General features: G+C 34.4%; 1 protein-coding gene across 11 annotated transcripts in view; it reads right to left on the bottom strand.

Annotated features, from left to right (window-relative positions):
- Positions 1–3191: 3191 nt before the first annotated feature.
- Positions 3192–22531, bottom strand: part of LOC119074966 (protein kinase shaggy-like) — a 42987-nt gene continuing 23647 nt past the window's right edge. For 10 of the 11 annotated variants that reach the window (XM_037181369.1, XM_037181368.1, XM_037181367.1 and 7 more), the window contains 8 exons: positions 18656–18846; positions 17356–17439; positions 15335–15445; positions 14956–15193; positions 14689–14882; positions 5741–5927; positions 5463–5615; positions 3192–3665 (listed from right to left, as the gene is read on the bottom strand). In XM_037181369.1, coding sequence (XP_037037264.1) covers positions 3565–3665; positions 5463–5615; positions 5741–5927; positions 14689–14882; positions 14956–15193; positions 15335–15445; positions 17356–17439; positions 18656–18846 — 1259 coding nt within the window. In that variant the 3' untranslated portion in view covers positions 3192–3564. The remainder of the gene's footprint in view (positions 3666–5462; positions 5616–5740; positions 5928–14688; positions 14883–14955; positions 15194–15334; positions 15446–17355; positions 17440–18655; positions 18847–22531) is intronic. The other variant, XM_037181364.1, reaches the window with a different exon arrangement.

The raw sequence follows: 22531 nt of genomic DNA on the forward strand, positions 1-22531 counted from the left end.
CTGCCATTTTCTACACCGCACGACATTTACCACACTTTAGTTTCGTTGAGTTTTGTTTAACCGCAAGTTTTCATTGCGAAAAAGACTTACCATTGTCATTGAGTATTGAAAATATGTCATTAATTACGACTCTCCAATCCGAGTTTTAGGTTGAACACACTGACAATTTTGAGTTGCTGTTACCGACAATGAATCCTGATATTCATTACACGCTAAACAATGCAAAACGTAGCGGAAATATATATGATCATCTTAGGGACCTCAGGACCTTATGTCGAAAAAAAGACTCCGTGAGCCTTAAGTTCTTTTAGATTTTTCTCCCAAGTAGCATTTCATAACCGCGGTTACAAAAATGACTTATTCGTTGCAAACTTTTTCGTTGTCTAACGGTTTTGTAACGAATAAGTTATATTCAGATTTACTTATTCGTTATATAACCGTTTCACAACTAATTCGTTGTCATTCAATTTTTAACAAATTAGTTGTACAACCATTATTAAACGAATAAGTAAATCGATCATTTTTGCCGAAAACTTATTCGTCAAACCACCGTCATACAACCAATAAGTTGGAGTAATCCCATTCACGAATTCGTCGTAAAATGGTTATGCAACTAATAAGTACATTTTCAGTCTTAGCGTCAGTTGGAATCAAGATGTCATGCTATAAAGTGTTTCAGTTTTAATACGAGGTCACTATGTGAAACAATAAAATTTGAAGTGTTTTTGTGGTGAGAATTGTATTTTTCTAGCTTATTGCCAATTTGTAAATCAAACATTTTATTGATCAATTTCACTAGTTTTGTTTGCCGCTGTTGTCGAAGTTAGGTTTCTTATGTCTTGTTAGGTCTCTTGATAGGAGTTAGGGTCGACAACAGGATCTTACAATAAAAGTGAAATTGATGGATAAAACTTTGTTGAATCGGCAATAAGAAAATACAGTGCTCATTATCAAAAATGTGGAAAAAATGTGTGACTAACTGAATTGTTATCCAAAATCGAACCGTGCATGAAATAAGAACAAGTCACCGTGCCTCTTACTTTATTTACGCATTGCTTTGCATAATATTTTCAGTGCGTAAATAATGTAAATTGATTTACTAATATTGCTCATACAATGTTCCAGATAAAACGTGTTCTTGAAAGTGTTAGAATCTGAAAATCATGATAACCGAAAAAGTTGTGAAACAGTAGTACAACTAATAAGTGAGACGATATCGAATTTTCAAATGTGACTTATAAGTCCTACGTCGGTTATACAACCGTTTCACAACTTTAACCAATTCGTCGTATAACCGTTTTACAACCAATTAGTTACTAGAATTTTACAACTTTTGCAACTGGGCAAAAACCGTTGTACAACCGTTATTGCAACGTTGTAGCAACGTTGTGACAACTAATTAGTTATTTTGGGTTATCTTCAAATAATTTATAACCGCGGTGTGATAACAGTTGTACAACCGAATTTTAACCGTTGAATGCTACTTGGGCTTTGTTCCAAGTTGTTGTTGAATGCAATAAACAGACCGTAACCATCGACGGAATTCAGAACGGAACCAGAAAAATAGTTCCTGTAGTTCGACAGTTCTAGGATAGTGACAGACCATGAAGGCGTTTTAGGAACTGACCTCTGGTGACTGTGAACTTGTTTGAAGTTCAAATGTTGCCGAAAAAATGCCGAAAAACGTAAGAAATGTCTAGTGTTTAGAACAAGGAAGTAGTAGGAACGTCAAGATTCGACATTATCCTGAAATTGGATCATGGCCGGCCGGACTTGAATGTAGCTTTCAAATGACACAAGCTGTATGAAAAATGGATTGAAAATGGTCAACGTTGATAAATTTTCCGGGACACTTTTTTAAACGATCTTCAATACCGACTCCAATACCTCCAAAAAAAGTTCTTTTATGAAAAATATCGGCAAAGATATTGAATCGTTTTGTTTAAGGGCATATTTTTTTGAATTGGAACTTTAGAGCCTCGGCAATTCTCCGCTATCAAAATTTTTTCTCCGCCAATAACGGATTTGTTCTACAGTTTTTCGAGCTCTTTCCATCCCCGAAAGTTTTGGTTGTCCCCCCACAAAACTCGGCGGTTCGCTGATGGTAAATTTTCAGAATCTGTAAAATCGTCTATCAGCGGACGCCTGAGTTTCAATGGTAAACGAATAAAACTTGCTGGAGACGATAGAGCGTGAAAAACTATGGAACAAATCCGCTATTGGCGGAGAAAAAAATTTGATAGCGGAGATCGCCGTAGAACATGGGTTTGAAAATGCAGACCTCCGCCAATTGCAATAATTTTGTATGACCAGTTACCTCAGATTAAATTTTTAACACTTTGAGGCAATAGAGGAAGGATCAGTCTAATGCATGAAACTACGATTTTTTCTTGAAACTAGAGTTTTCAGTCTTACAAATTGTAACGCAACAGACCGTTATTGGCAAAATCTGCCCAATAAATTTTCGGAGATCTTCGACTTTGAAAGTTTTCATTTGAATGGCTTTTCCGGCTGGTAAACAATATGAAACAAGAAGAAAAATCTTGAAGAACTCAAAGCAAAGCGCACGGAATTACACAAGTACTTGTGCTAGTACTCTGAAATTGGATTTATTTTGAAAATCCATTGAATGGAACTGATGCTGAAATGTGAATTGATCGCTTTATAAATTTAAACATCAAAGTTATGTAAATATGGCTTTCCATGGTTTTTCACTATTTACTATAAAAAATAAATTTAAAACATTGACTTTGCTCTAGCTGTTAATTATCGATATAATTCTTAGTACGAAAAAAGGAATTTATCTTCAAAACTATAACAAACAAAAGAGAAACGCAAAAATGATTATCGCTTGGTTAAATTGGCTCGATGAATTTAGAATTTCTATTTTCTAATTTATTTTGAGTAGTATACTTCGAAGGGAACATGGGAATGGGAACTCGAAAGAAGAAAACATGCAACATAGGAAAAATTTACTGTGATTGGAAACGATTTTACTCCAATGAAACGAGAACGATTTTTTATTTGTTAAATAGGTACGTATTTATTTACAGGGAGATGATTGCGAAAGCAAATAAACGTGGATCTAAACTAAATTAAAACCAACAACAAAGAGACTAGACTTTCATCTAGAAATTTTGTTTTCCTTTATTTTAATGTTATGATCAAGTCAACGATTTTGTTTTTGCTTGTTTTTTTTTTTCTAATTTCAATTAATGCATATTACTTTTTTCATGCGTATCATCATTGAGTCTGAGTAAACGTTTGCTTAACTAGAAGATATTTTCTATTAAATTTTATGATAATTTGTTGTTTGGTTCGCTCTGATCTATTTTGTTTTGTTTCGAATTGTTTTATTACTTAACTTTCTCTTTCTAATACATTCATATTTGTCCTAAATTTCTTTTCTTTTGTTTTTCTACTTTCCTTCCATTCTTTCTTTTTGCTATTCTTTACGTTTTTATTTTATTTTTATTTTATTTTGTTTTGTATTTATATTCAGTTTACATACTAACCATTCATCACCACTAAATTTACACTTTCGTTATTAACATTTGATGTTAGCTAACCCATCGACGTTGATGTCTGTATGGCAGTACCTGGTTGACTGGTGCTGCTTGCATCAATACCTGAAGTCGACGAGATGCCACCTGAATTCGATGATCCTACAGATAATTTGATTTTCAGTGTTTTTTTATATAATAAAACATGGTAGGTACTATTCGCAGAAAGTCTGACTGAAACGTTTTTTATGACGTAATTAATGACTTAAATCATTAGATGTAACCGTTAGCCTTTCGGCTGTTTTGATATTTTGTAAAGGGAACCATCACTATCTACTAAAAAGGACACTAGAAGAGAGTGATGCTACTTTTTACAAAATATTTGTAAAGGAGGGTGATGCTTCCGTCACAAAATGTCAAAATACATGACAGGTTAATCGTTACATTATATAAAATTTCAGTCAATGGCTTCATTAATTACCGTCATAAAAATTCTTTCAGACACACAATGTGCGCATTAGTCTTTATTTTCGCTATTCGCTATTTCATCATATTAGAGTACATCGAGGATTTGTCAAAAGGCTAATTAGAGTTGCGTTAAAGTAATGCTTAACTACAGCCCAGGCTCAAGCAATTCTATGAAAAACATTAAACCCCATCATTAAGATCAATAGTCGCAAAGGGTCGCAAATTTGTAGCTTATATATAGGCGGGAAAATATTCGTTATTCGATGATTTCTCTGAATCAAAATCTTTGGTCCAAATGTAAGCTTTTCAGTAAAGCACCAATGCATCTTAAACCCCTTGGAGAAACCTTTGCAATTTGTGTAAATTTATGTAATCTACACATGTTTCTCCGAGGGGAATGTGAATGATGGCAACCCAGTATGCATTTACAAAAATGGGTCTTCACGATGTCGAAAGACGAAAATGCCATCTACCTTCGGTTGCCGAATCAGTTGGCTAGGCCATCCTCCCGGCAGACATCAACACAACAATTAACTGTGAAGAGATTAACTTAGCCAGTATTAGATATAAGTCCTATGTATATGTAATATAAGAATTGTAATAGATGTAAACACCATACGCTAAATAAATAAATCTCCGAGGGGGTTAAGTTGTGACTCACAAACCAATTTTTCCTGTAAAGGAAAACATATTCGCGTGCTTTAATGGATTCACTTTAAAAAAAAGATTTTAGTTCAGAGAAATCATCAAAAAAACTTAGATTTTTCCGCCTAAATGTAGGCTGCTTTGCAAAGGGTCCATTGCTCTTAAGATCGAGAATCAATCATTTTGCACAGAGAAAGTAAAAAAAAATAGGATGAGCGGAGAAAATTCAAGATTGAGTAACTTGACCGTTGAAGGAACGTAAATTGGACAATATATAGCAGGGCCTATTTTACGGAAACTTTAAAGTTTCTTAAAGTTTCTCAAAGTTTCCTTAAGTTTCTAGAAAAGTTTCCTTAAGAAACTTTAAGAAACTTTCAGAAACTTTCAGAAACTTGAGAAACATGTTTTCGTAAAATAGGCCCTGATATATAGCTATCAATCGGCGAATGAACCTGCTTTAAACAATAAAACTACTAAAGTGATAGTGAATCGGTCAATAAAGCCCGTTAACTATCCAGCAGGAAAATTTAAAAATTCTGAATTTGTCAATATCTGACCGATACGCTGTTTGATGGATTTGTCCGGAACTCAACAATCTTGACGTCTTGACCGTCAGAGTGATACAACACGCTAGAAAAATACACTCGCGGGGAACACTTTTTAATTTATTACTGAGGCAATTTAAAGGATTTCAATTACATTTAACATTTGTCGTAAATGCTGAGAGCAAAATACACTTTTAATTTCAAAAATGTGTATGTGGGTGCGCGCGCTTTTGTCGATATACGGCGGATATCGAAAACGAATTCTCCTCGAATCAACCCCTTCCTTTTGAAATTCACTCACCACTCGCTGCTTGACCCGTCGACGGTGCTGAAGATGTGCTTGTAGCTGCGACTGCAGGTGATGTACCTGGAGGAGTAACGCCGCCTCCACTTATTACAGTTTCGTTTGTTGTTTGCGGTTGTAAGTTAGTGTTGATAAACGCACGTGCATGTTCTAAAAAGGAGGCAGAAGAATTTCGTGATAAATTAATCATTGAACAAATAAAATCAAACAAAATGAACAGTGAATGTGATTAGCAGTTTCATTATTGTAACAAGAGAAATTAGAATACGCCTTACCTTGATCAGAAAAATTAACTAATGGCGGCAGTTCTCGTCCATTCGGAAGTCTTTGATTACACTCCCTTAAATCATTGAAAAATGGATGAGCACAAGCTTGTAGTGGTGTCATTCTTGCGCTGGGTGTGTATTCAAGAAGTTTAGAGACTAGTAAAATTGCTTCTGGTGGTGTACGCGCACGAAATACCTAGATTACATTAAAACAAAATTAATTCCTTTGTGACGTAGGGCACAGTCGGTGCAATCGACAAGATCAACAATGTACACAGGCTAGTCAACAAAACTGGCGAATATCGATTTTGTTTTTTAATTAGTCAATGGAGTTTAAACACAATGCATTAAATTGATGTGAATTCCGACTATTCAAAAAATGAAATTGTTTTTTTTTTACTTAATTAAACTTGCAAAAATTGTACACTTCAACATTAGTTGCATCAATGAACATTCCTGAACAAAATGCTTTCCACTCCTATCACTCCAATTGCATTAATTCATCATAATTTCAATTGTCATTGATTTCGACTCAAATCAGTCACAATTCTTTAACTCTCTTAGTATCAATTTGACTCGTCTAGATAATTGGTTATTTGTTGGCAAAAGCCATATGTATTTGTATACACAGCAGATAATATGATCTTGCAAATATTTTACGAACCAGTTCAAAGCCAAGTCTTTGCATGTTTTATTATGCAACAAAAAAAGGAAAAAAAAACGAACGAAATTTTCCGAAAATTCTAATCCATATCACACGTGCTAGGGCCCATACAATTAAATGAAAAAACGCGATAACGCGTCATAGGAAGACGAAAAGCAAACAAAAGGGGAAATGTTACATAGTTTCTTGCAAAAAATACTCGGTCAATATCGTCAGGAACGATACCGTCGTTCAAAGAAAGATAACACCATCCTGTGGACGTCCATAACATCGTACAAAATTATCATTTTTTGATAAAATGTTAATATCCTTCAAGAAACGATAATATCGTTCCTGCCGATACTGACCGCGTAGAAATGTCGCATCTCCAATTTACTTGTATATGTAAATTTAAGTTAGATTCAAGTAAACTAGCGAAAATTTCAAACAGCTTACATGAAATCGAGATTCAAACCATACGCGATCCTAATAACCTGTTGCTTGAAAAACTTCCGGCTATGGGTCAGACAAAGTTGTACTCAGGAGAGATCGCAAAGATAACTTCAAATACAGGAAGCTCAAAATAGTTAGCAATTTTTATGCGACTTCTTCTTTTTCCTAAATTCCACACGTTCCACATCAATACATGTTAATGAAATTCGGATTTACAGCTTACACGAGCACGCTTAGAGCGAGACAACTAGCGCTCCATGCACAATCCACAATGAAAACTAAAATTGAGATATCTTTGCTGTGTTAAGAGGTTTTTCATATTTTTTTGGACCAAAATGTTTTAAAGTGTGTTTGGAATCGATTGACATTAACAAAATAATAAAATCGAAAAAAAATATTTTCACACAATCTGTTGATGCCAATCGATTCCAAACACATTTTAAAACATTTTGGTCCAAAAAAATATGAAAAACCACTTAAAACAGCAAAGATATCTCAATTTTAGTTTTCATTTCCATACTAAATAGCAAAATGAAAAAACTGACAGATCATAACAAAGGAGAAAAAAGCTCTCTCTGACGTATAAAATACGACTTATGGCGTGGATATGCAAGTGTGCAACGTATTGAGAGAAGTGGAAATGTTGGAATTAAAGAGAAACAATCAAACACATGAATTTCTTGCTAAGTATTTTGAGATTTCTGTAATATATTCGCTCTAAAATTGGAATGCGATAATAATTGCGCCATAAGAAATACATGGCGCAATAATATTAGCGCAATTTTATTCGAGCGCAATTTTTAAATTTGATTAAACTCTAATTGTGTACGATTATGAAGTTCCATGAGACACACATTGTCGAACCTAAAAAGTCACCGTCCGGCACCCCTAGTGAACAAAACTCGAGAAAAGAAACTGTATTACATCAGATCTGTGTAGTTATTGTGTAGTTATTGATAAAATCGTACACTTTGTCAGAACGAGGTGAAGCCTACGACGTGTCCTCAAAAATTCTGCCTTAATCACGAATTAGAAACAACGTTTTGTGAGCGTCTGTAACATAAAAAAAAATTAAAAACATAGATCCAAGAGTTATTCCAAGAAATTCTCAGAAACAACAATTCCTTCATTAGGATCACGAATGACTTGAATCTCAATTGTTCGAAAATTTCGAGAATTCACTCTGAAGCGAGTTAAAACTGTTAAAAATAGATACGGTTTCATAATATTGTTCTTTAACCAAGAAACAGGTTCTGATTTTCATTGAGATTCACCGACCTTATTGTATGTGAATAAAGATTGGCATTAAATCAAATAACGCACATCCTGAACGACGTTTGCATGTTTACAAATGTTTCAAATTCCATAAAAATGCAAGGAAAAAGGTTATACGATCAAAAAAAAAAACTCTCCTAAGGTGGTGTTTAATAGCACCATAACCTCACACTCTATTAAACGCACGGATTTTTGAAAACCACCACATTTTCTGTTTCTGTGTTTAACTTGATTTTTTGATTTCTTCATTACATGCAAAATTCACAAAAAGTCAGTAAGGCACAAAACAGAAAATGTGTCGTTTTTCAAAATTCCGTGAGTGTATTACAAATAATTGACTTTGGTTGTCAAGTTGACTCCTTCAAAATAGTTATATAGTGTTTTACTTGAGTAGAACAGCAGTCTGCAGGTATAGTAACGAAGCTGTCAAGAAAACAAGCAACAACGAAATTTATCTCCAAATGGTCTGGAAGTAAATTAAGAAAATATTGAGCAGTGTACATTCACTGACTGGAAGAAATTCTTGTTTAACGTCACTGAATATGGCGATGTCGTAGACATTTGAAATAAATTAAATGACAGAAATGTCATAATCATTATTAGTAGATTACAGCAGAGCCTGTAAATGAGTAATACATGTGTGCGATGTTTGAGGCGTGTGAGCCGAAGGTGAACCGCCTAATTTCGCACACATGTATTACTCATTCTCATAGGCTCTTCTGTACTGTTCTTTAATGTGTAGGCATCCTGTGCGTTGTATTTACATTGTCTAAGATGAAAACTACGAAACAATTTTGCATAAAAGAAGCATTTCGGAAGCTTTCCACTTCTAAACATTTTGCACTAAAATTTCATTTTCATTTAGTAGGCATCGGTCGTGCCTGCCATTTCGGCGATATTTATTTGACTTCTTTATTGTTGTCATTCTCAGTTTCAGTGAAAAATTTTTGATTTTGTTGTTTCAAATTACAAATTCAGTTGTGATGTTAGTGTTTTTTTAATTGTATCGATGGCACGTGTACCAAAAAATAGTTTTGCCTGTGTAAATTCCAATTTATATCGCGATTTGTGAGAAGTGAAAACAATCATCGAAAAACCTAACATGTAAATTTCAATTACATTCTCATCGCAGACAATGTAAATACAGCGTACAGGATGCCTACACATTAAAATGGTTTACCCGCAAAGTAAATACGAAATATGTAAGTGAGGACTTTACTTTTTTTGACGCAGGTAAAATCCATTACATAATTACACTAGGGATAAAGAAAATGAAAACTCTTGTTTTCGTGTGTTTATTGACCTCGACTTCGCCTCGGAACAACAAATTTCATAAGAAAAATATATTTTTCATCTTATTATCGCCCGGTATGTAAAATATTATTCTTCGAAGAGGAGTGAAGGCGTTTTGGAATCTCTCTATGCAATGTGTTATCGATTAAAAGTCAGGTCCCTTGACTGATGAAGGTATTGAGGAATTCTTTTGAAAAACAGCCTACCGAAATCGGACGTATTTTCTAGTGGAATTTTTTATATGTACCTAGAAAGGACTTTAACCCTAGAAACCAAAACTACTTTCAAAAAAATTCTTCGAAGCTTGTGTGGCTAGTGGGAGGTGATCCAAAACCGAAAATTAGCAATTTTCCTACAAAAATTTATCCAGTTACACGAACCGTACAGGGTCGTGTGGGGTGTCATTAGGAAGGTAATCACATATACTATTGAGCCGAATAGAGACTTATTGGTTTTAAAATTCATTCACACTGCAGTTAAAGATTTCAACCGAAGACTTACACTGTTCTTACAGAAGTTTCTCCAGCTACACAAAAGGTACATTGTCGTGTGGGGTCTCATTTGAAAAGTAATTTCATGTGCTTTTGGGCCAAATAGGGTCTTATGTGGTTTGTGGATGCATCTACGATGAAATAGAAGTTGAAATGTTTAAGTGCACATATTTCATCGCATTGTTCAAATGTTAGAATTTTGCATTCTACGCGCAAAAGTCATTTCATTTCATTTCATTTATTTTCAAAAAAAAAATAAAACACAAGCTACTTTAAAGTAGAATGCAAAATTGTAACATTTGAACATGGACTTTTGCGCGTAGAATGGAAATTGTTAAATTTGAACATGGACTTTCGCGCGTAGAATGGAAATTGTTACATTTTCATATGGACTTTTGCGCGTAGGATGCAAAATTGTTACATTTGAACATGGACTTTTGCGAGTAGAATGGAAATTGTTACATTTCAGATGGACTTTTGCGCATAGAATGGAAATTGTTACATTTCAGATGGACTTTTGCGCGTAGAATGCAAAATTGTTAAATTTGAACATGGACTTTTACGCGTAGTACGAAAATTCTAACATTTGAACAATGCGATGAAATATGGGCACTTAAACAATTCAACATTTCAGTAAACTGAAAGATCCGACACCCAAATTACATCAATCCTTTTTGGTGTATTGCATTCCGTGTACTTGTGGCTATAAATACACTGGACAAACCTTGTAGCTTCTGAAAGACAGGATTTACCAACACAAATACAATGTCAGCATCAAGAACAACAGTCATAGTGCGTTGTGTGATCATGCTATCAACACCGGTCACATATCATTACCGTGACACTAACCAAAAGAAAAGAGATATTCTAGAGATGATTGCGGTAAAAAAGACAAATAACAGTGTGAATAAGCAAATGGACTGTGTAATGCTTTCGACTGTTTACAATAACGTCATTTGAAATTCGTGTCTAATCAGATGTAGAAGTTCTTATCATTCAATTTTAGTTGGTATCAATGACTCATTCAGGATTTTTCCTTTGTTTAAACTTCTGTCAGTTAATGTTTTGTTTTTGCTAATCGACCGTCGATCTATTATTTTAAATTAATTTATTCAACCGTAGGATTTAACCGATTATTCTGTTTATTCGTGACCACCGATGTTTTAAGTAGGTGACTATCGCTAAGCTAGTGTTTTCATTGAGAATCGTTTTAATGTTTTGTTTTGTAATTTAGCATTGGAATGAATTTTGACGAAACACTTATGTGTCAATGGTAGTCCTAAGTTTGTAAACATTCGAGGTAGGATATTGTGCTGTAATTTTCAATGAAAAATGTGTCCTTATTGTAACGATGTTTTCAGCCACTGACGATGACATCAAATTGATGTCGAAATTAATTTGGCATTAAATGAAATTGAATTGAGCGACTCCGAGTTTTCTACAAATTAAACATTTCAACTTCCATTTCATTGTAGATGCATCCAAATCCCGTAAGACCCTATTTGGCCTAAAAGCACATAAAATTACCTTTTAAATGATACCCCACACGACCATATGTACGTTTTGTGTAGCTCGAGAAATTTCTGTAAGAACAGTGTAAGTCTTCGGTTGAAAACTTTAACTGCACATATTTCAGTGTGGATGAATTTTAAAACCAATAAGTCTTTATTCGGCTAAATAATACATGTGATTACCTTTCCAATGGCACCCTACACGACCCTGTACGGCACGTGTAACTGGAGAAATTTTTGTAAGAAAAGTGTAAGTTTTCGGTTTTTGACCTGTCACCAGCCACACAAGCTTCGAAGAATTTTTTTTGAAAGTGAATACTACCCTAACTTAAATGCATAACAAATTAGAGCAGTATAATACTTAGGTCAATCCACGCAAAGCCGTTTTATTCTGACTATTATGCCATTGGAACGGCACAAAATAAAATTCGATTGTTTTATTTTTGTACTGCAGACTAACTGTTCTACAAACCGTTGTAAAATGTACAAAGTCTAATCTATCTACACCAATAATATGAAATCGAGTTTCACATTACTGTAGTACAAGCAATAGAAAATCTATCACGTTTTGATTTTCTACCGTTTATTTAATCCGTCTTCAATGTGAGATCATGTTGGCAATAACATCACCTTTAAAATAGATGTATATTTACACATAAATTAAAAGTAAATATTCTTGGATAAATCGCAAACTTAGACAAAACACTCAGGCACATTTTCATTTTGAAAAACATTTTCTTTCATTTTTTGTTCGTCACAATTATCTCTGTCTCAATTTTCTCTTACTCGTAACCGTTGATGTTCGGTAGTTTGATTGGGAAATGACATACGTTCAAGAAGCAACTGAAATGAGTCGTAATCGTAATCAACAGTGAAAAATGTTCCATTTCAACGATGACATTATTCAATGAAACTATGATTTGAAATGTTTGAAAGTGGACAAGGCAAAGTATGAGTTTTTTTTGCGACGGTTTGTTTATATGCTCAGATAGTTCTTGGCCCCAGTAGTCTAAAACTGCAGTCGCTTAATTTTAATATTCGTTTATTGGCTTAGTATTTTACGTCCGTGATTCACGGAGCCTGGTCCACTTTCAAAAATCCCTCTATATTTATGGTCCGAGAGCTCACCTACACACCAGTCGTAAAAGCCACCATTTAAGTCTGAATTCACAGTCATCCGTTTTGCCTCCGTGTGCATAACAGTTGGCATTTCGTACAATTGTTTGAAACGACAACTGCAGGCCTCCCACGCTTTTAAAATCCTCCTATTTTAGGAGTTTTAGGAGGTTTTTAGTGTTAGGTCTTAGGATATTTTTAGGAGCTTTCGTGATAAATTCATCATTGTAGAAATGCTGATAAGCCCTTATTTCTTGTTAAAAACTCACATTTTTCCATTTACAATGGCTGTTTCTAAGAAGTCTCTATTACTTGTAACATCCTTCGATTTCCTACGTGCAAAGTATCTATCTCATCATACAGGATCGGAAATGGATCTATCACGAAAAATTCTAGTCTCACCCAAAGTTACCAAAAAGCGCTCAATTTTGGACATAGGTTGTAAAAGAGACGAAAAAGTTGGATTGTCTTTGAGATGTTTGTCTTATATATTACAATTTGATCGAGCTATCGTCACTGTCACTCACCGAAAATTTTTAGAACTAAATAAAACCAATGAAACTACAAACATACGTAGAGTATACTTTCATTGAATAAAACGAATTCTTAATTTAAAAATGAGTGAGACTCTTCCAAATTGTTTTTTTTTATAAAGAAAATTATGTCACAAAAATCATGTGTATCTGAATCCAGGATAAACCAACACTAACATTTACTGAATTTCCAAAAACGATTGCTTTATTGTGATCTAAACAGGGGATTCTTTTGAAAAACAGGCAGCCGAAATCGGACGCCTTTTCTAGTGGACTTTTTGATATATGTCTAGATAGGTATTGGCCAAAACCACTTACAAAAAAAATCGTCTAAGCTTGTGTGGCTAGTGAGAGTTGACCAAAATCCGAAAACATGCACTTTTTTATTGAAATTTCTCGAAACCTACAAGCTCGTGTGGGGTGTCATTAGAAAGGCAATTGCATGTTCTTTCGGGACAGTGAGTTATGAGCAGTTGAAAGTATGGGTAAAAAAAGAATAATTTCGGCGAACTTCTAACGGTTCCCGTGCATCCGAAAAGCAACAGAAACAAAAAAAGGATTTCTTCAACTGATACTGATCTTAGCTTTCAAATAATAGCAAACATGCACGGGTACTGTTTCGATGAATGTGGTTTTGGAATGAAAATTTGATGCTCAGTATCTCTACTCAAAAAATTTTGTGCACGTGAAATGTTTGATGAAAAAATATTTTTTTGCAGCAACTTTTAGCTGCTGGTTCACTTTTTCGAAATAATTCTATCTTGACCAAAGGTTTCTAGGGCATATATTAAAAAATTCACTAGGAAATGCGTCCGATTTCGGCAGGTCGTATTTTAAAAGAATCCCTCAGAAGTGAAAAGCGTCGCAGGCGAAACTTTTCAGTTATTTCACTCGTCCATTGATTGGATAGATCTTGATCCTGATTTATGGAAGTTTATTGAAATTTTCGAAGTCTCATTTTAGGAGTTTTCGGAGATTTAGGAGGTTTTAGGAGGATTTTTGAAATTTTAGGAATTTAAGGAGGTGTGGGAGGCCTGCAACTGTAACGCACACGGAGGCAAAACGGAATAATAATGGATGACTGTGAGGCCATCTTAACTTTTCCATATTGAAACACTATCCAAGACGAAAAATGTTGTGGAACTGGTATTTTTTAGGGTTAGGAAGACCATTTTTGTATAGTTTTAATTCGAATTGATTTTTGTCATTTAACACTTTGTATAAAAACGTTTCATATTGTACCATTCATTTTTGGTCAATTTATTTTTGTGTATTGACGGTGTATCTGATAACATTGCGATCTGTGTAACCTCCCCAAAGTTTACAGCCTTGCTCCTTAGTGGTCAAACAAAAAAGGCCATAACAAGTGGTTTTCGACTAAGTAAGTGTAGCAATATGTCATGGATCTTGAATTTCAAACCAACCCACCATAATAAGACGAAAAAAGTTGAGAAACAATTACGAAACTATGCGAATCGGTTATGATAATGTGAGCACCCTATTTTGTTGAGTAGCTGAACGAATTGACCAACAATAATATATTGACGCACAATCAGGAAAACGATCGAATGATGCGAATAATGTTTTAGAAATGTAATATAATAAAAAAAGAAATATTAAAAATGATAAGGCGGTCACGTACCTTTTGCCACGGGTGGCTTTTGATTTGTGGAAACTTAAATTCAGTGTAGTTAGGATTCATTTCTTTGATTTGTTCACGTGTGGGTGTACCCAACACTTTAATTATTTCAACAAGCTGATCTACGCCAGAATCACCAGGAAATATTGGTTGGCCGAGTAATAGTTCAGCCAGAACACAACCGGCACTCCAAACATCTATAGAAAATGGAATAAATAATGTAAGTTACCATCGGTATATGCCGGTTATTACGTGCTTTGATAACATTACCAATTTTCGTCGTATAATTGATGGCACCAAAAATCAATTCAGGTGCTCGATAATACCTAGAGCAAATATAGGAAACATTTGGTTCACCAGGATGCAATTGCTTAGCACTACCAAAATCGCATAATTTCAGCACGGCTGTTTCCGGATCCAAAAGCAAATTCTGTGGTTTAATATCACGATGGCATATACCCAATTGATGAATGTAGGCTAAACTACTAAACAACTGATACATGTAGAGCTGCAGGCAGAAAATAAGAGAGAAAACATTATAGTCACATCAGGATCAAACGAAGTTCTCAATTTCCGTTTTTCTTTCACTATTTTATCGATACTGAATTTCGATAAATTTGTTACATCCAAAGGTACTAAAAACACCTACCCTGATGAAATTGATTGGTATCGTTTGTTTACTTTTAGCGTATTGACGTGCCACTTTGTAAACTGTTTCTGGTATGAACTCGAGCATTAAATTTAAATAAACCTCGTCTTTCTGTAAATTACAAACAATACGATCGAACGATTAGAAGTTATGTTTTGTAAGTATTTATAGATACAAGAAAACAACCCGTGCTAGCAGATTTCTATTTTGAAAAGTGAAGAGGTTATAGCCCGACCGAGAGGTGATCTTAAACGTTTTACAAATCTTTTAAAATAATGACATTTTCACTTTCAGGTGCTATTGCTACAGTCAGAGGCAGTGAAATTTCAGCAATAATTTGTTTCAGATGTTTTTGATCTGATCCACACATACAGTATAAGCACGCGCGTGGTAGTGGGAAAAAGACGTATAAACAGTTTTGATTGTTAGTACGGTTCAGCTGAAAAACGACTGAAACAAATTCATGTTGAAATTTCACTGCCTCTAACTGTATGGGCCAATCATTTTTACATCATCATTATATCATTAAATGTTGGGCTCAGGCTTGTACGTAACTGCATGCCTGTGAGGACGATCCACGAGTTCTCTGGAACGGCACATCGGACCCTCATCGATAGTATAAAATAATTAAATCTTTGATGATCGACGGTACTCATTTAAATTCGTTTCAATAAGTGAACCGTGATAACATTGCATGAAGAATGTAACTAGAATTCTTTAAGGGATATATTACGAAGTGGCAAGTTTCTGAATTGCTGTCGTTTTATGTGAAATGTTTATTGTGCATTTTCAAGGAGTATTAACAATTTCCCGCAACTACCAAAAATTTAATACTTTAATAGAGTTCGAGTTTTATCGCATTTTTGAGACTATTTGATATTGGACTTTTAATCGTCTCGTTATCATCAAGAAAAAACAAATTGCATAATCAATTTTTATAGACCTGTTCGATTGATGCGGTCTCACTCGAGATAACATTGGTGAACAGCAAATTTTGTTAAATTATAACAAATGTTTGTGAATTTATCTTTAGAAGTTACTTTTAGATTGTTCTTGAAATTGTTCAGAACAGACAATCTTGGAATGTATTGCTTTAATTCTTGAGGTTTCTCGATTGCTCTTAAATAACTTTCACCACGAAAGGCGATTGAGGGTGTTTGGAACAGTTTGACTCCCCATGTTATAGGTTTGGAGAAAAAAACATTTTGAGAATTGAGCGGACGTACTTTATGGATATGGTACAATTCTATTCGATAATTGCCGCTCTATTGAACAGACGCCGAATATTGAAAATAAAATGGAAAGCACTTCTTAGATATGATAATTACATCCAATTGAACAATTGTATAATGAAATGAAGGATTGATTTTTTCATAACAGTAGCGAGCTAAGAAAGCAATACGTGAATTTAATAAGTTAGAAAGGGATTTTGTAATTCGCTGGGGTTACGGGCGCAATAGGGTTGGACGCATTAGGATTGTAGACGCATTAAGGTTACGTACTCAATAGGTATACAGCGTCTGGTACGTTATCTACTCGTTTGGGTAAAAAAAATCATTTTAAATGTCTATCCAATGACTTTTAAAACTTTTTTAGAATTAAAGATGTGCGAAACCCATGTTTAATCAATTACATAATATTGTTACATAAAAATGTGTGGTTGCAAGAAACCACTACCTGTGTTTGTATTGTATCTGAAAACATGCCCAAATCAAATGGAAAGTCAGCATTCTGGTGCGTACAACCCCAACACGGAATAAGAAGTAAAAATATAACAGAAAATATAATCAAGATTTCATTGTACAGTTAGTGGCTTCAGCTGTTTTTCAGCTGATCCACACATACAATCAAAACTGTTTATACGGTTGAAGTTTTGATTGTATGTGTGGATCAGCTGAATCATATTCACGCTGAGATTTCACTGCTTCTGACTATACTTTGCAATAAAAATAATTTTTTAGGTCAGAAAATTCAAATTTTGCAAATTTTGATCAGAAATTTCTTAACGATTTTTTGTTTACCTTTTCCCCGCTCGAATAGAAGAAATATTTTAGACTGACAATATTACAATGCTCCAGCCGTCTCATTATTTGTAGTTCTCGATTCTGAAAGAAGAAAAAAAATATTGAAATTATTCTATGATCAAATTTATCTTGAATTAGTGTGCATAGGTGGTATCTGTATAAAGAAAATCGATTAGAATCAATTTATAAACTCAGCGTTTCATTGACGACAAATAACACTCATAATTGTCTACTCTCTTTCCCTTCTGTACATCCTCAGCTGCGATATGGCTGGGGTCGGGTAATCTGGCAAGAGGAGATATGAGGTTGATGATAGGACTAAAACATATTTTTAGCATTTAATTTGCGTTTGCTGATTGTATAAAATTTATTCCAAAATGTTAACTTTTTTCCTTCGTATGAAAGACTCCCCGACACCATTTTTCTGTCACTTGCCTATGCTCATCGCTAATTTTTCATCGTTGATGTGTAATTGTCACAACAGACAGCTGACCAAGTCTGACAATACATACCGTGTGCGTAAAGGGCTATTTTGCTAATGGGAAGGTTTTGCGCACTAAGTGTGAGTTTACCGATACGAGCGAAGCGAGTTCGGCAACACGTGAGTGCAAAACCGCATTCGGTAGGTTTTGAAATTACGTTTGTTTCTGTTGCAAACACTACAATATCACAGACCATAAATACCTTGGACATATAGATCACTTCAGTTGGCCCAACTAATGACATGTTGCATTAAAATGAATGCGTTCTATTACTTAAAATGAATAAGAATGAATAAAAAGGAACTAAATCCATGGGATTGACGTCGGTTATAATATGTACAAACTCACAAAGCCTTGAAATTAAATTAAAGTTGAATTTTTCAACAAAAAAAACGTGTAAAAACTGAGACCACTCGAAACAGGTGGCGATCCACTAGTCAACGAACATGACATGAACAAACTCCATAATCTAACAGAATCTTTAAAATCTTGTTTTAGAGTCAAAGCCTTTGCATTCACCGCATTCAACTGGTTCAAATCTCATGGAACTATTTCTGAGCACCCTAAAATCTCTAAGTGACAACGAGAGACTTCTGCTTTTTTTAAATCGATACATCGCAATTAACCTTTTATAAGAGAGAAACGTATCGCCAAATGTGTTTTTTTTTATTTAAGTAATGTTTGATACCAAATAACCAAATACCAAAAGAACGTTGTTTTAATCAATGATCGCCGTTTATAAAAAGTTAGTTAGGTCCAGTTCATATTCAGCCAAACAATCCATTTTTTTAAATATATTTGTAAGTACGACCTACCTTAAACCGTCTATCTTGTAAAACTTTTTTAATTGCCACCAATTCGCCAGTGTCACATAGTTTTGCCTGGAAGACCACACCAAAACTTCCATTTCCAATGACCCTAGTATCCGTATAAGATACTTCCTGAACTCTATCTGATCCTCGTCCTGGAGTTGCGACTACGGTTGTTACTTTCGAGCCATCTTTATCTAGAAACAAAATCAAAGATAAAGCAAGATAATTCACTTTTCGTATTAAAAACAGAGGCACTGACGTCGACTAAAATCTTTGAAAAATATTTTACTGATATCCATGAAATATCTTCAATTCACTCATCGAATTTACAGAGGAAAACTGTAAAAAATGACATCAAAAATTTTATCAAACCGACACAAATTGATTTTCGGTATACATATTGTAGCGTGTCGTTTTATTTCGAATTGTGGCACACGAAGTAATTATTTGACTTTTCCATTTCAATTGAATTTCCAACAAAAAAATTCCAATTTTCTCTTGTTTTTGACATTCTACTTCTACTTTTCGTTACATTTGGGTAGAATAAAATGTAATTTTATATAACAAATACTCATTCACGCTATAGTGCGCTATGAGTTATAATAATGGGCGATGCTACTCGCCCGCGCATGCTATTAATCTCCTAAATAATTTTCGACCGCGAGTAGTTTCCGCTTTTCGCTCACGCGTGCCTTCTATAAACTAATTCACAATCCTACAGACTATACGATTATTTATAACTCAAAAATGAAGGAAGAATGTGCTATAGATCAGTGTAAACTAGCGGTTTCTTCTCTCAAATAGTGTCAAATAAATTGTCAATTTCACAAAGCTAACCTCAAACAATGACAGTTTCATATACAATTTTTAATATTGTGGAATTTGTGAATGTGAATGTGTGCTTATTTGACATCTCAAACGACATTAGGAATGATCTATTCAACATAAACATTTAAAAAACAGTACTAACAGTACTTAAAAAACAGCATTTACAGCCGTAATTATCTTATAGTCATTGGAGTATAATAAAATGTCAGTATGAATTTGGTCGGGCCAATAGTCGACAGAGGATTCATCGCACGCGTGGATGATTAGTCACTTCGTAAAATAACACTTGATGAATTGATTTACTTCGAATCGAGCTGTGAAATATGTAACGAATTAACCGTATACGATGTACCAGTCAAGTTTATTGTCTTATATTGATGTGTATTCCTTTAATAATAATTGTGTGTTCTTTTAAATATTTGATAAGCATATTCGGTTACATTGAACCACTCGCATTACCGGTGGAAACAGATTGTACAAGGAACTAACGTATTACTTTTACGCTCTTTCTCTCTCTCTCTCTCTCTCTCTCTCATGAACAAGAGAACTATTTAATTATACACCATCTGGGAGTAAAATATCATTTATCGAGTTTCGAGCGTGTTATTTGACATTCAACGAAATATGTTTCATTAAATGCGTTCGAAAAAAAAGATATATTTCTGTGCTGCGTACACAAAGTACACACACAAAAATCGAGTGGAAAACGTAGCAGACGCTGCGACGTTAGCCCCTTACGAACCCATAACATTGAGTGACCATAGGGTGTGCGTAACCTAGCGCGCAACGTAAAATTATTCATATTAGAAATTGTACATAAGTGCTTAAGTATACTTTAAAAAAATGTATTTTTAAAATAGTGTAGCAAAATCGGATGAAATTCAATCAATTTACATGTAGCAAACCGTGTATTTGCAACGTCATTTCGGAGAAACGTGACTCCAAAGAATTTATATAATCGGTAGGTCTAGAGCCGCATTTTCCAATCAAAGGCAATCAAATTTCAGCTTTTCAGTTTCAGTTAGCTTCAGCTGTTTTTAAGCTGATTCACACATGCAAACAAAACTGGCTGTGCATGTTTAAACTGTTCTACCACAACCATGCGCATACTCTTAAATCCGTATAAATACTCATTTATGAGTAAATAAGCTGAAAATCAGCTGAAGCAAATTTATGTTGAAATTTGAATTTTCGTTCCTGTAATGTAAGTCGAAAATCAATTCATAAAAAGCCAAATTGAATTTTAAAACCTTAAACTTAATCCGAATTTATAATCTTTAGAATATTCAGAATAGACGCAAACCAAAAGATTAAAACGAAATCTTCGAAAAACCTCCAAAAGTTTCTAATCTTTCGAAAGTTGAACAATTTAATTGAGAATTTTTCTTTGTGATAAATGCTTTTTTTAAGGCACACGATCTATGGAGCATACCGTTAGTTTTATGTATTGGAAAGAACAAAATGTTCCGGCCAAACTTGATGCTTTACTTTAGATTCGAATAATAAAAGCCGCCCTTTGATCAGAATAATATGAAGTTTATTGCGAACGACGTGTTCGTTTCAAGATCTAATACAAAAGAGACAGAGTACAAATTGCATGACGTTCACAATGATGGAAACGTACAATCCCATTGATCAGAGTTGCCATCGCATTAGTATTGTATTCCAACATTATGATCCACAGAGAAGCCAACACAACCTTACTTTGAAGTTTTAACGAACAAATTAGTTTAAGTTCCGGTTATGCTTGCTTCTGTGGATGACGGTCTGTTGTTTTCGGCCTATCAAAATTTGTTTTTACAGTACGATGGAAGAAACCTATAGAATTCTGACCTGCTATAGGTTTGTTCGAAGGCCATTCTGGTACCAAGGTCAAGGTCAAATTACTGTCAAATTTCATCCATAGAGACATAGAGCCAAGCATCAGCAAAATTTCCAATATTGCCAGCAATTATTATTGGTATCGACAAAAGTAAGGTCAAGTTCGAAAATGGGCATGGTAGGGTCGGCCCCTCCAGAGCTAGGGCCCTATAGGTGTTTTTCAGTCTTTCGACGATATCTACCGAAATACGCACGCAATAGCTGCTTGTGATTATCAAATGAAAGGTATTGACGAGTAGAACATTTTTTTTTTGTAAGATGCAACGTGGGCTTGTTGGGAGGGCTCAAAGGTTACTCGGCCCTAAGTGGTTTTTGCACATAAATCGAGTAAATCTCATCCGATTTTGCTAATTTTTGTTTTATTTGAGAGGTAATTGAATACCCAATGGAACGTTGGCAAAAAATTTTGGGTTTCTAAAATAATGTCGTAAATTGTTGGTTTTATTTGAGAGGTACTTCGTACGGGCTTTCGTAATTGCGCTATGCGCAATTTTAAAAATGAACACTTTCAGTAAATTTGATCATGCCCAACTTGACTTGCATTTTGGTAACAGACGCATTAGAGGGTTGTAGACGTATTAGGGTTCCGGGCGTATTACGGCTACGGACGTATTATGGTTACGGACGAAATAGGATTACGGGTCGTACGGGGCAAGTCGCAGCAAACGCTCCGACTGTTCTGATGCCTTGTTTTACAAATAACATTTTGATCGGATTAAAATGAAATTTTCATTTTCATAGTAAACAAGCGTCACACGTCAGGGCCTAAGAGATTAAAAAGTAGTTTATTTAGGAATTACTTATTTGGAGATAAGTTAAAGCAATCCCTAAGTTGATTAAACTTAAATTCTAGAAAAGATTCAGTCGCGTACTGTTAATCCCAAAAAGATTTAGATCTAGGTCCATATTTTTATCTGTGTATCTTTTAATATTCAGTAAATTTTCTGATTCATTCATTCATTCATTTTCCTATTAAATATTCAGGTGGGATACTTTCAAATGAGTCAAGATCAACATGAAATAGACGGGTTTCCTTTGCCCACAATGAAATGTTTTAGATTGTAGTTGTTCTATATAAGAAAAACTCAGGTAAAAACTGAGTAAATACTTTGACGAAGTTGGCATAGCTTACCACTAGATTTTTTTTTAAATTTATAATTACTAGCGGTG

Source organism: Bradysia coprophila, unplaced genomic scaffold (assembly GCF_014529535.1).
Source record: "Bradysia coprophila strain Holo2 unplaced genomic scaffold, BU_Bcop_v1 contig_151, whole genome shotgun sequence".
NCBI classification, from domain to species: Eukaryota; Metazoa; Arthropoda; class Insecta; order Diptera; family Sciaridae; genus Bradysia; species Bradysia coprophila.